This window comes from Equus quagga, chromosome 1 (assembly GCF_021613505.1).
Source record: "Equus quagga isolate Etosha38 chromosome 1, UCLA_HA_Equagga_1.0, whole genome shotgun sequence".
Classification (NCBI taxonomy): domain Eukaryota; kingdom Metazoa; phylum Chordata; class Mammalia; order Perissodactyla; family Equidae; genus Equus; species Equus quagga.
Genome location: NC_060267.1, coordinates 1,756,131 through 1,770,984, shown reverse-complemented (window position 1 = coordinate 1,770,984; position 14,854 = coordinate 1,756,131). Strand labels below are relative to the sequence as shown.

The 14,854-nt window shown below is 39.7% G+C and overlaps 1 protein-coding gene across 2 annotated transcripts in view; it reads left to right on the top strand.

The window, feature by feature from the left end:
• Positions 1-14,435, top strand: part of YEATS4 (YEATS domain containing 4) — a 15,360-nt gene extending 925 nt beyond the window's left edge. The window contains exons 2-7 of one of the 2 annotated variants that reach the window (XM_046642986.1): positions 225-344; positions 3,023-3,089; positions 3,186-3,280; positions 6,123-6,215; positions 6,307-6,394; positions 13,786-14,435. In XM_046642986.1, coding sequence (XP_046498942.1) covers positions 225-344; positions 3,023-3,089; positions 3,186-3,280; positions 6,123-6,215; positions 6,307-6,394; positions 13,786-13,955 — 633 coding nt within the window. In that variant the 3' untranslated portion in view covers positions 13,956-14,435. Of the gene's footprint in view, positions 1-224; positions 345-3,022; positions 3,090-3,185; positions 3,281-6,122; positions 6,216-6,306; positions 6,395-6,665; positions 6,797-13,785 lie in introns of those variants that run through there. The other variant, XM_046642995.1, reaches the window with a different exon arrangement.
• Positions 14,436-14,854: the final 419 nt, after the last annotated feature.

The window sequence follows — 14,854 nt, the reverse complement described above, 5'->3', positions numbered from 1 at the left end:
TGAGTCTGCAGGCTTCTGGTGCTCCCCCCAGGAACGGTGTGCGTGCGGCTGACGGCCGGGGCCACCGCCTCCTCTCTGGCGCTCATGGCTCTTGCCCGCAAGAGAACCAAACTCTAGGTTATTAGACAGTCTGCTGTTACATAAAACAAGCTTTCAGAACTCTCATTCTATTTATTTGGGTAATGATACAGTATTAACTGGTATTTAAATTATTTTTCTTTTAGGGGGTTACTATTGTTAAACCAATAGTTTATGGTAATGTTGCTCGGTATTTTGGAAAGAAAAGAGAAGAAGACGGGCACACCCATCAGTGGACAGTGTATGTAAAGCCCTACAGAAACGAGGTAGGTGCTTGATTTTTCTATAACTTCTTTTGAAGCTCCAGTTTGTTTTGCTTGAAAATAAGTTGTGATTTGTGTGTGTGTGTGTGTGTGAGGAAGATCGTCGCTGAGCTAACATCCGTGCCCATCTTCCTCTATTTTGTGTGGGACCCTGCCAAAGCATGGCTTGAGGAGCAGTGCTAGGTCCGCCCCCAGGATCCCAACCTGCAAACCCTGGGCCACCGAAATGGGAGCACGCAAATTTAACCACTATGCCACCAGCTGGCCCCATGCGATTTTTTTTTATAGTAACTTTCCCATTATAAAATTGGCCCATTGTAGAAATGTTACCAAAAAATTAAAATAATAAAGTAAGGGCTGTCATCTTCATATAATTCTTAATAGAAATCAATTTTCCAGAAATGTTTTCTAATTAAAATTAAGTTACAGTGACAAAAACTATGCTGTAGGCTCGGTTCTCATCCCAACACCATTTCTTAAACTAGCATGGGATTCTAATCAGGTGTTGTAGGAATAGCAGCTCGTGCTTTGTAAGTGATCATGGGTGATAAGACCACTAGGGGGTGTGAGAGAGAACTCTGCTGTGTCCTCTGCCTGCTGGTAATTGTATTTTAGGGCTGAAGCTCCAGTGCCTGGAACACAGCCAGCACATAGTAGGTATTCAACAGATGTTTATTGAATGAATACACATTATATTTTAAATTCTTCAAAGACCACCCAAAAACTTGTATATGATTGCTCATAGTGGCATTATTCATAATAGCCAAAAAGGGGGAAACAACTTAAATATCTGTCAACTAATGAGTGGATAAATAAAATGTGGTGTATCCATACAATGGAATGTTATTAGGCAATAAAAGAAATAAAGTACTGATACATTCTACTACCACATAGATGAAACTTGGAAACATGCTAAGTGAAAGAAGCCAGACACAAAAGGCCACATACTGTGTTATTCCATTGTGGTTTTTTTTTTTTTTGAGGAAGATTTGCCCTGAGCTAACATCTGTGGTCAATCTTTCTCTTTTTGCTGAGGAAAATTAGCCCTGAACTAACATCTGTGCCAATCTTCCTCTGTTTCATGTGTGGGTCACTGCCACAGCATGGCCACCGAGGAGTGGTGTAGGTCTGCGCCTGGACACCAAACCTGACTGCCAAAGTGGAGCATGCCAAACTTAACCACTAGGCCACAGGGCCAGCCCTTCCATTTTTATAGAATGTCCAGAATAGGCAAATCCATAGACATAGGAAAGAGATTAGTGGTTGCCAGTGGGTGGGAGGAAGAGGGATTCGGGAGTAAGTGCTAATGAGTATGGGGGTTCTTTTTGTCTGGTAAAAATGTTCTAAAATTGATTGTGGTGATGGTTGTACAACGCTTTGAATATACTGAAAACCATTGAGTGGTTCACTTCCGATGGGTAGGTTGTGTGGTAGGTGAATTATGTCTCAAGCTGTCACTAAAAGGAAAAAGCCCTCAGTGGCTCCCTCTTGCCTCTCAGTCAACTTGAGCTCTCGTGTTGAGCAGCCCTGCTGCACACTTCCCCTGCCCTGTCTGCAGCCCGCTCCCTTGTCTGGGTTCATCCCATCATTTTCTAGGCCCTGCGTCTTTCCAACACCTAATTACTCTTAAACCTCTTCACTCATTCCTCCCCACCCACTCCATTCCTGCTGTTCCCTTAGTTCTCAGTTTGTGTCATTTTCTTTAGAAATACTGTCTTGCTCACCCAAGACTGTCAGGCAGCCCTCCTATGGACTTGTACCTAACGCCCTCGTAACAGATTACATAGAAATGCTGGTCTTCTCGACTGCCTCCTCCACACTGAGATCCAGAGGGCAAGACCCCGTTGTTGACCATTATAGCATCTGCTCCCCAATATTGCTAGTCACTCATATTTGCAGGAAAAAAAGAGTGAAAGTATCCCAAAAGAGTCTTCAAAAATGCTTATGAAGATCTGCCTCAGGAAAAGCGTTGGCAGTATACTGTTCAGTTATGAAAGCAGATAATAATATATCACTACAGGATGGTCCCAATTTTTAAAATATAGGTATATATTTAGATAATAAGCACATAAAAATTCCTGAAAGCAAATAAAAAGATTAATAAACATTACTATTGAGTATGACTTACTGTTTTGCATTTTCCTCTTTTTCTATAATGAGTTATTTTTTAAGGGCCGCCTTTACCAAAAGAGGCTCTCTATGTGCCAGAACCGATGCACGTGCGCCTGTGCTTCAACAGAGTTTAAGGAAAGGAGCAGCTTTATATCCAACAGCTTGGGCTTGCTTAGTTTAGTTGTCCTTAGCTTTATCAGAGTTTGTTCTTTGAAGTTGATTAGGTCTTAGATTTGCTTTGGTTTCTATGGTTATTTCTATAAAAATATTGAAAGGGTAATATTGTTTTTATGGAAAAATCAAAATTGATTTAGAGTATTGTGTTTAGAGATGTATAAAAACAGGATTTGCAAAACACATCAGGGACATATATTCCTATATATGAATTATGAAAGAATTCATGGGCCTCCTTTGTTTAAAGTAAGAAACAAACCTCCCACGTATAATTCATGTTTTTTAGAAAAGTGTATTCCATAAAATTTGAGGGAAAGTGTATTTAATTAGGTACATATGCTCACATATACTTTTTCTATGTGGATGGCAGAACTAATTAAACCTCTGTATTCTAGGATATGTCAGCATATGTGAAGAAAATCCAATTTAAATTACATGAAAGCTATGGTAATCCTTTAAGAGGTACAGTACAGTTTTTTGATTCATAACATACAAATTTTCAACAGGGAACTGAATCAGTAATTTACAACTTATAGTTGTTTTTCTCTCTCTCTTCAGTTGTTACTAAGCCTCCATATGAAATTACTGAAACAGGATGGGGTGAATTCGAAATAATCATCAAAATATTTTTCATTGATCCTAATGAAAGACCTGTGAGTAATGTTAATTTTTGCACCTATGAAGTGGGTTTGTTAGTAATTGTGAAACTGTAGCCATACTTACTGAGTCGCTCGCTGTGTGCTGACGTTTTCGTGAGACGTCCTGGATGTACGCTGGGGCCTGGGGCCTCTTTCTGTGAGTTAAAGTTTTCCATTTTTAAGTGAACTGCCTTTCAGAACTCTTTTATTTTTCAAGTATAGAAAGAAGGGGTATAATGTGAACATTTGTTGGAAAGAAACCTTGGAAAGCATATGATTACTAGAGCAAAAAAGCTTAAAATTCGTTAGTATCATTTGGTTATTAGTGACAAACAGGTTGAGTCATAGGCTGTCTGAAATGGGGGTATTCAGTTTTTTTTAGTTAGAAGCCTTAGAAACAGGCTTCTTGCTTTTTCAAGCTGCCATGAGTACTAGCAGCTCTACTTAATATCCTACTCTGTGGCTTGATTGTGTGAAAACTCCCTCAAACCTTGCACTTTGATCCCTCAGCAGCTTTGTGAGGTTGGTGGTGTCGTTTTAGAGATGAGGATCCTAAAGTTCAGGGATCAAGCGCTGCTCAGAAACAGTTGTGGCAGAGCTAGTTTTTGAACCCAAGTACTGCATTCATGCCTCAAACTCTCTCCGTTACTCTTTCTTTTGACTAAAACCACTAAGCCTTTTTTATTTTTGAACACATGGGGTCACAACTCAGTGTGACTCTCCCACGTCTGTGTGACTGGGGCGTGACTCCAGCTTCAGGCCCTTAACGTTCATCATGGTTAGTTTTCGTTGTTAGACTCAGCCCGTTCCCTTAGTTCCCTCAGTTCCCTCAGCACCAAATATTTGCACTTTAATTATCAGATTGTGTTTTTAAAACTGTGTGTGTGCTTTTACAAGAGTTGAACATCACCTGGGCCAGTGATTCAGAGAATTAGTTCCTAAATGGCTGCACCAGAAACGCCTGAGGTGTTTTTTTAAAAATTCAAACTGCCCCCGCCTGCGCCTGACTCAGTGGGTGTGGAGGGGCGGGCACCCAGGTGATCTCGGTGCCCGGGGATGCTCTTCCCACGTAGGAATTCCTTTCCGAAGGCTCTCCAGTGAGAATCCAGTTTGGGCTTGCCTGTCTCCAGTGTGGAGAACATTGACTTGTGTCATCCTCTTCAGGTGTGAGGTAGTTCTTGTTTTAAGAAAGCCCTACTTTATGCTAGGCTTCCTTGAACTTTTTACTGGTAACTGTTCCTACATTAGTTTTCTTTTCTCCTGAAGAAACATCCATAGCTCATTTACACATTTTCCATGTGGTAAGGTTTCCAGATCTCCTGCCATTCTTGTCCTTCTGGAATACTCTCACAGACATTATATTCTATTTGGCAAGAAATTATTAAATATCGATTATTTGCAAGACACTGTTCAAGGGTTAGGATACAAAGATGAGACCCTGCTCTTATTCTTTTTTTTTGAGGAAGATTGGCCCTGAGCTAACATCTGTGCCCATCTTCCTCCGTTTTCTATGTGGGACGCCTACCACAGCATGCCCTGATGACCAATGCTTAGGTCTGTGCCCAGGATCCAAACTGGTGAACCCCAGGCCACCGAAGCAGAGCAGGTGAAGTTAACTGCTGTGCCACCAGGCTGGCCCCCCTGCTCTTATCCTTAATGAGAATAATCTATTGGGGAGAATAGGGCACAGGATTCAGCAGATGTTGTGGGGGGAGAAGTCGGTAATGTTACTAGAGCAGAAGCTCTTTTTAGCTTTGTAAGATTGCTTTGGGTTCATTTTTATTTTGAGAATGTGCTGCCTTACCTGTCTGTTCCCTCCTCTGTTCCCTGCCTCACCCTCAGCTGGAAAATACACCTGTGAAAGAAATGACTGTGTTGTGTAACCTCACTAAGAGACAGCTCTGCACGTCCTCTCTTGGAAGAGAGGCAGTGTGGTCATTTGCGCTACTCTGATTGACTCATTGAGTAGGTTTCCATGTGGACCTACATAGGCTTCAATTTTATTCCCTAAAAGGTGTTATGATGTTCTTCTGGTGTGGTGAAACCATTATACGTGTTCAGTAGTTGGCTCTTACAGAAAATAGGTCATATGAAGGTTTAATTAAACGATGGCATATGATGCATGCTCCGTATAATGATTTTAGCTAACTTTTTGGAAAATTCTCTGAGGCCTCTGAATTGTTTTCTGCAGCTTCACTGTAAACTCTGACGTTTGCCAGCTAGGTTTTATTTTGCTCGAGTAATCACACATTGTGCCTCAAAGCTTTTTCTTTGATGTCTTACTGCACCTGTTTTTGAGTATTTTGAAGACATGTTGCTCTTGCCAAAGTGAATTATCACTAACTTTTTATTGCTTATGTGATAACCTTAAAGATCAGCACAGAAACTATCTGCTTTCACTGAGCATTTTAGTATTGGTCATTCCTTTTGAAGTATCAGAGATCTTTTTTTCCCCAGAGTAAATTTGTAAACTTTAATCTTCACAGAATAACTGTCACAGTTATTCAAATTTCACTTGTGTAAGTAAAAGAACTCATGCCTTAGTGATTTAATTTCCATAGCTCTCTCTTGTGTTACTGTTATGCATAGTCACTCTCTGGAGATGCTATAGCAGACCCTAACTTACGCTCTTCAGAGCATTCCTGTTAAGCAGATGTAGATGGATGCTGTGATACCTAATGGGGAAATGACAGTACAGAGAGTTTGGGCAATTTGTCACAGTAAGTGGTAGTTGAGACAAGCTCCTGAATTTGATGTGTTTGCTACTTCCAGCCTCTAAGTCACTTACAGAAATGACAGTGTCTCACAGTGATGATGAAAACCATTCACAGATGTGACGTCTGTTTTTGTTTCATAGGTAACCCTGTACCATTTATTAAAGCTGTTTCAGTCAGACACCAATGCAATGCTGGGAAAAAAGACAGTGGTTTCAGAGTTCTATGATGAAATGGTAAGAAGATTTTATAGTGAGTGAGTTTTAAAAGCATTTTAAGTTGTATAACTTCAACGTTATTGGGCTTTTTTCCATTCTATCCCATTAGATATTTCAAGACCCAACAGCAATGATGCAACAATTATTAACAACATCTCGTCAGCTAACATTAGGAGCCTATAAGCATGAAACAGAATGTGAGTATCAAGAATTCCTAATTAATCCTGAAAAATAATGTATTCTGTAATGGTGAAAGGATTGTGTGATTAGTGACTATTAAATTTTTTCTTATGTTTTATATTTATATGTGTAGATATGTCAATTTTTTGGGACTTAAACAACCAAATATGTATTACCATAGAACATATAAGAGGGATATTTTAAATTGCTCCCAGAGCAGCCTACTTTTAAATGGTAAAAGGCAGCCTCTCACATTCTCTGAAATATTTTCTGTCTTTTTTTCCCTAGGTACATTTAAGCATAACTTTTTGTTAATCTTGCTTAACCTGTCACTCAGTTATTTTCTGTTTACTAGTTTTTACTAACAAAATCTGTGTGAAGAACCTTGAGAATATAATTAAACTTTTGTTTACTGTGAACTAGTTTATCTCCTTTTTTAAAAACCTGTGTCATTCTACATAGTTTCAGATTAATGCTGGGATGGTGAATACCAGTTGGTAATCAGTCATGGTATGTCTTCCCTCAGCATCCACCCCTCCATCACTCCATGCAGCTACTGCCAGTCATTTGCAGTTGGCACTCAAAACGAAACCTGTTTGCCATCATTCGTTCAGTTCTTCCTTTGATCTTTCATTCATTTGCTTACAGTGTATATTGAGCACCAGTTCTATGCCAGGCATTGTTCTAGGTTGTCCTAAAGCCAGGTGAAGAAAGTGTATCCAGAAATAGTCATTAGCTGTGTGCAATACTGTTGATAGGTCTGGTAAGATGAGAGCCAAGAAATGGAGTATAGCAAGGGGGAGGTCCTTGAGGACCTGAGCAGGAACAGTTGAAGGAGAACAGTAAGGACAGGAGATGGTTGAAGTGGGTCAGAAGAGAAGGAGGTGAGGGGAATTGGAGACAGCGCTGTGGACAACCCTGTCGTAGAGCTGGGCTGTAAGGGAAGCGGTGATCCTTCAAGTAGCAGAAGCGGGATCTGGGGTCAAGAGGGTAGTGTTTTCCAGGGGAAATGAACCAGTATATTTGTCGGCTGAAAGAAGTGAGCAGTAGAAGAAGGGGGAGGAGGGGTGAGACTAGGGGAGAGGAGGTGCTGTTTCCCCATCAGTAGCTCTAGCAGGGTTGTGTTTATATTTTCATGAAACTCATCATGGGGAGTTAAAACAGTGGAATACAAATGATGCTTTCGCCACTTGGTAGTCATTTAAAATGTAAAATCACACTCATTTAAAACCGTGGTGCTTCGCTTTCTACATCTGCAGAAATATTTACCTGGCCTACTTTGTTATGAACATAAAACAAACGTGTGTATGATCACTTTGAAAAGGTAAAAGCACTACTAATATACTATTTTAATTTGTTGTTAGTCATTTCCTCTCCATTATAGATCTTTATCCTGTACCATGAAATACGCCCAATTCATAGAGGAAACTTGTCTTTCAAAATTCAAGTGCCCACATTTTTGTGTTTTCAACAAAACTAGTATCGTTAATTCATTTTTATATAATAAGTAGGTACAAATAATATGTTTTATAGAAAGGCACTTCTATACATTTACTTGGATGTGTTAAAGCTTATGTAAGAAGCTGTATAACCTTGGGAAGTTTTTATCAGTAAATTACATGTTTTGTGTTATCTTCAGTTTATTTTCTTAACAGTATCAAATCAATAAGGAAGAAAAAGATAATTCCTTAAATGTTATTGGCACAATTGATAAGCTTTTGGGAGGAAAACTTAATTTAGATCATTGTTTCATAGGATTTACCAAAATAAATTCCAGTTTAATTAAAGATAGTTCAATGTTTTTTTAAAGTTATTCAGCGTGTTTACAGTATTAGAGGAAGGACTGTCCTGGCTAGGGAAGACTTTCTAAGTTTGAGATATTAGAAGAAATCACTTTATAAGAAAGACAAACTCGATTTTGTAAAAAATGTTTAACTTATGCGTTTCAGAAGGGCAAAGAAGAAAAATAAATTTGTTGAAAATATGACAGAGGACTAATACCTTAAAAACTCTAAAATAGATAAATAAAAAAGAAAAAATTTAAACTTCAATTGATAAATGGACAAAAGACATTGACAGATGAAAGAGGAAATGACTGGTAAATAAAATAGGAAAATATTTGGCCCTTCTACGAATTGAAAAAATGCAAACCAAACAATTATGGGTGGTTGTATTTGTGTCAAATTAACAAAAGGAACCTTTACTAGTTGTACCTTTTAAGGGTGTGGTGAACCCTGCATTTTCATGAATTGTTTGAGTATAAATTGCTTTAGCCTTTTAAAGAGCAATTTGGGGATATTAATCAAAGGCCTAGAGGAGATATGTACACTTTTACCAACTTGAAGGTCTTATACTCAATATTTGGGTAATAATAAAATATCACTTAGATTTATGGAGTGCTTACTGTTTGTACTCTTCGAAATCTGTACCTCTGTAAACTCATTTAGATCTAGAATAACTTGATTAGGTAACCCATGTAGAAAAGGAAACTGAGGCACAGGGAGGTCAAGAAACTTGCCCAAGCTAACACAGCTAGTTAGTGTTGGAGCCAGCACTTGATCCCAGGCAGTCCTTAGAACTTAGACTCTAAAAACTTAGTAATATTTTTAGGTAGAGTAATATTCAGATAGAAGTTGCTCATTATGAAGCATATTAAAAGTTTTTAAAGCTGTTTATAGTAGTAAACTGGAAGTTTACTTAAGCACTAATGATCTAGCTTTTAATAGTAATAATGGCTTCCACAAGGAATAATTAAATGATAGTGAAGACTAATGAGAACTTACTGTGTACTCAGGTTTCTTCCCTTTTTGGGCGCCCCTAACAACCCTCGGAGGAAGGTGCTGCTGTTAGCCCCAGGGTGCGAGTAACCACCCTGGGGCAGAGAGAGGTTTGATAACTTGCCCAGATCACCCAGCAGAGCTGGGATGCAAACCCAGAGCCTGTGCTCGTAGCCATCCAGCCGTGCTGTGTGGGTGGAAGCCTCAGTCTGTGCTCCTAAGCAGTGAGTGATCCTGGATAGGTTTCCTCTAAATTGAGGCTTCATTTGGAAATTAAGAACAGAAATTTTTCTTTCTTATGGAAGCATTTAATATATAGGAAGCAGAAAACTGGAACAAGCGACAAGAAATTTTAAACTATTTTCCTTCAGGATCTCACTGCTAATTACTTAACCTAGGTCTTCTTCCAAATATATCATGCCCTTTGCAGTCTTATGATTTGTCAAAAATAAAGTATAATGACTAAATCAGACAAGAATCTACCTCTAGAGTGAAGGCTGTCCTCTGCCAGAGGAGTCAGATCAGGTCTCCCACCTCGATCTCAGACCGCCCGCTGCAGTCATTAGGACTCCTTGCTGTTCCCAGGCCCTCCTGTGTCAGCTTCCTCTACCTGATTCCTTTCTCATTCTTTAAGGCTCACTCAGATTTTGTCACTACCAGGAAGCTCTCCTGGATACGCTCACACCCTTTCCCTCGGTGCAGATCCAGTCTGCTCTCTCAGCTCCTGTGACTACCCCATGGCGCTGTACTGCGTTTTCCTCTCTTGTATCTCCTACCTCTGTGCCCCAGCATCTCACAGAGTGCCTGTCAGTCAGTGTATGTTTTTAATTGATGTGGAGAGAGAGAGAGCAAGGGAATAAAACTTTCTGCATAGTAAAAAGCACTGTAAACAAAATCTAGAGACACACAGCCATGAATATTGTACTCATAATCACAAATGACTGGTTTCTTTAATTTATACAGAGCTCCTGCACATCAGTAAGAAAGGCCAGTAACTGAAAAGCTTGTGTGCAGCAAAGGAAGCCATCAGCAAAATGAAAAGGCAGCCTACCAAAAAGGAGAAATATCTGCAAATTATGTATCTGATGAGGGGTTGGTATCCAAAATATACAAAGAACACATATAGCCTAGTAGGGGAAAAAAGCAAACAGTTCAATTAAAAAACTGGCAAAAGATCTGAATAGACATTTTCCCAAAGAAGACACACACATGGTCAACAGGTACATGAAAAGGTGCTCAACGTCACTTAATCGTCAGGGAGATGCACATCGAAAGCACAATGAGAGATCCCCTCACACCTGTTAGAATGGCTGTTCTCAAAAAGACAAGAAATCGCAAGTGTTGGCAAGGATGTGGAGAAAAGGAAACTGTTGTGCAGTGTTGGTGGGAATGTAAATTAGGGCAGCCAGTATGGAAAACAGTATGGAGGCTCCTCAAAAAATTAAAAATAGAACCACCATGTGATCCAGCAATTCCACTTCTAGGTATTTATCCAAAGAAAATGAAAACACTAATTTGAAAAGATATATGCACCCCCATGTTCATCGCAGCATTATTTAGAATAGCCGAGATACAAAAACAACCTAAGTGTCCATTGATGGATGAATGGATAAAGAAAGTGTGATGTGTGTGTATATATATATATATATATATACACACGCAATAAAATATTCCACCCTAAAAAAAGAAGGAAATCTTGCCATTTGTGACAACATGGATGAACTTTGAGGGCATTATGCTAAGTGAAGTAAGTCAGAAGAAGACATACTGTATGATCTCACTTATAATGTAGAATCTTAAAAAACAACACCATGGGGCCAGCCCTGTGGCACAGCGGTTAAGTGCACACGTTCCACTTTGGCCTGGGGTTTGCTGGTTCATATCCTGGGTGTGGACATGGCACTGCTTGGCAAGCCATGCTGTAGTAGTTGTCTCACATATAAAGTAGAGGAAGATGGGCACGGATGTTAGCTCAGGGCCAGTCTTCCTCAGCAAAAAGAGGAGGATTGGTGGCAGATGTTAGCTCAGGGCCACTCTTCCTCAGCAAAAAAATAGGAGGATTGGCAGCAGATGTTAGCTCAGGGCTAATCTTCCTTAAAAAAAAACCACCAAACTCACAGATACAGAAAACAGATGGGGAGGTGAAATCCATGAAAGGGGTCAAAAGGACAAACTTCCAGTTATAAAATAAATGAGTCCTGGGGATGTAATGTACAGCTTGGCAACTATAGTTAATAATACTGCATTATATAGTTGAAGGTTGATAAGAGAGTAGATCTTAAATCTTCTCAGCATAAGAAAAAAATTTTTTAACTATGTATGGTGACAGATGTGACTAGACTTATGGTGGTGATCATTTTGCAAGATATGCAAACATTGAATCATTATGTTGTACACCTGAAACTAATATGTCAGTTATACCTCGATTTAAAAAAGGCCAATAAGGGGCCGGCCCGGTGGCGCAGCGGTTAAGTTCGCACGTTCCGCTTCTCGGCGGCCCGGGGTTCGCTGGTTCGGATCCCGGGTGCGGACATGGCAGTGCTTGGCAGCCATGCTGTGGTAGGCGTCCCACGTATAAACTAGAGGAAGATGGGCACGGATGTTAGCTCAGAGCCAGGCTTCCTCAGCAAAAAGAGGAGGACTGGCGGTAGTTAGCTGAGGGCTAATCTTCCTCCAAAAAAAAAAAAAAAAGCCAATAACCTAACAGAAAAATGAGCAAAGGAAAAACAGACATTTCATAAAAAGGAAGAGAGAAATGTTTCCTAAACATATAAAAAGATCAGTCAGCCCCAGTAGTAAGAATAGAAATGCGAATTAAAGCTACTCTGAAATAGCATTTTTCGCCTCAGGTTAACTAAGGCTCAAAAGCTGACACGGCAGGGGCACCCACTGCTCGTGGGACTGAAGCAGCAGAGCCTGAGTCACCAGGCGCTCGTCCAGGGTCACAAGGCCTGGATCCCTCGACCTAGCAATTCTACATGTCGGGATTTACCCTATGGATGGACTGAAATGATGGTGTGCAGCACACACGTCATAGCACTGTTCATAATAGAAGACATGGAAAGACTCTGAACGGACACTAGGGAATTACGGGGGTCTGTTCAGTGAGGTCCCTGCAGCCGTTAAAGCATGAGTCTGGGATGTGAGGAGCTTTCAGATAGAGTGAAGTGAACGGCCAGGTGCACATCAACGAGTGTGGTGTGACACCACTTGTATTGGGTGAGGAGGAGAAGTAATGCCTAGGTGTGTGCTCGTCTGTGAACAGATTATTTCTGGCAAGATACCAAAGAAGCCTACTAATGATTCATTCTGGGTGGGGGGGCAGGGGCGGAAGGAGACGTTTTTCATTATCTACACTTTCAGCCTTCTAATTTTGTGTCCTGTGTGTAGTACCTGTTTTCAAAAATAATTTTTAAAAAAAAGCAATGAAAGAAATTACACATAAAAATATGGATTGTTTTGGCAGTATAAAAATTTACCTGTTAGGAAATGTATCACAAAAAGAAAATCACCAGCAACGAGCAGAATAAGGAAACGTTACTGCATGTTTTTAATGTCTGGATGCTTCATATACATGACTTAATCCTCATAAATCCCCTGGGAAATACAGTTTTAACTGTGTCCTACAGAAAGAAGAGACCAAGGGAGGCTTAGAGGTACCAGCATCCAGCTAACAAGGGGCCAAAGGTGTATTTGCACCCAGGTCTCTCTGATATTAGAGGTTGGGTTTTCAGTTTTTTTTTCCCAAACCATGCTGCTTCCAGTTAGTGATCATCTTGTTTTAGCAAAAGTACAACTGTGCTTTAATAGTCATCAGCAGCAGTTGCCTTAAGTGTCCACCAGATGGTAATGTTGCATGAAAGTAGGCGTTTTTCTTTGTAAAACAAGTGGAATATTTAAATAGATGTGTCCGTTTTTGCAGTAATGATATTTTCTTTAGTAATTTATGTAGCCCCCTAGAATGTTTTACATATCATTTAATGTTCCTCTGTCATAATAGTAATTAATATGGCTTTTTATGTACCAGACCAGTGTTCTAGATACTAAATAGGCATTAATTCACTTAAAATCTTCTCAACAAATAATGTTATGAGGTGTTTGCTCTTATAATCTCTATTTCAGCAATGAGGAAGTGAGCATAGGGATAATAACTAACTTAGCGTGGCACAGCTGTTGGATGGTAGAGATGGAATTCAAACCCAGATGGTTAGTGCTGTCTTTTTTGAAAAAAGGGTTTGTTTTGTCAGCGTGATTTTCATTACCTAAGTTTTACCCGTAAATAAATGTAAGAACACTGTATTTGGTTAGCTCTTCTTACTAGCTGGATGTCTCTTGGATTGTATGCCCCCGTATTTCCAAATTAATGTGTATATGCAGAAAAACAAGGACGTCATGTCTTAAAATCTTAAAATACTAGTGGCCAGAATTTCATTCTTAGTTGTAGACAACATCTTAGATCCTCTCGGGAGTTCAGACGTCCTTCCCTTCCGTGTTTAATGTTGTAGATCTTGAGTTGTCCATGCTTCATCATGGAAACACTGACTAGTAAATACCGTGTTTATTACTCGGTGCCATATCTTAGACTTGTGAGAAAAAGGAAATAATTTAATAAAAGTACATGTTTTCCTTAGTTGCAGAACTTGAAGTGAAAACCAGAGAAAAATTAGAAGCTGCGAAAAAAAAAACAAGCTTTGAAATTGCAGAGCTTAAGGAGAGATTAAAAGCAAGTCGAGAAACTATTAATTGTTTAAAAAATGAAATCAGGAAACTTGAAGAAGATGATCAGACAAAAGAGATATAAACCATTCTGAAGAGAACTTGAGAGGAAGCTGTACTGAGAGTGAGGGACTTGGAGAAGTGGACCGTGAATGCTGTTCCTCAGAGGAACTGCACCTACAGTTGTGACCACGGACTGCTCATCAGAGGGGTCAAAGTATGTGTACTTTTCAAGCCATCTTTAATGTGAAACATATGTGGGTAATAAGAATGAATGCTGTATAGGCATTTTATCAGCCCATTTTAGGGTAATTCTATGATGTTAAGCACAATTTAAAAAATTTTTTATTGTATTTTATGTATAGCTTATCCTTTTTGACAGGCATCATAATTTGGTTATAAAGTATAACTTGTACAAATTTTATACTTCACTAGTAGTTAGAATTAGTGGTAAAATTAAAGTGTATATTTAATTTTGTAAGTTCTTATCTGTCCCCATCCTAACCTTTGTGTCTGATATGCCCAGTGCCCTGTAGGTTTCAATAAATGTAGCTTACGGATCCTCTCTCTGCCTCTTGCTGTGTTTCTTCCTCTGTGAAGCACCTGGAGCTCTCTCGTTACAGGTAACGTATCTCTGTGGTATTGTGACTACACGTCTCTGTTGGCGCTCGTAGCATACAGACGCTTGTGATGGCGAAGAGCTTACGTATTTTTCTGCCTAACTACTTCAGTGTCATTCGTTTTCACATAGAAAAACATTTAGTCCCTCGTTCATGTTCCAACGACACAGAGGAAGCAGCCATGCATCAGCTTCACAACTGCCTTCTCCTCCTCAGCCTGACCTGTTCAAGCCCACGTGGTGAGCCCCCTGCTTTTGGACTCAATCTAATTTGAACATCCAGTAGTAGTAGATCTTTAAGGCTGTGTTAGTGGAACCTCCTTGGCAGCTGAGGGACAATAATAGATAGGAAAGCATTCTGGGAA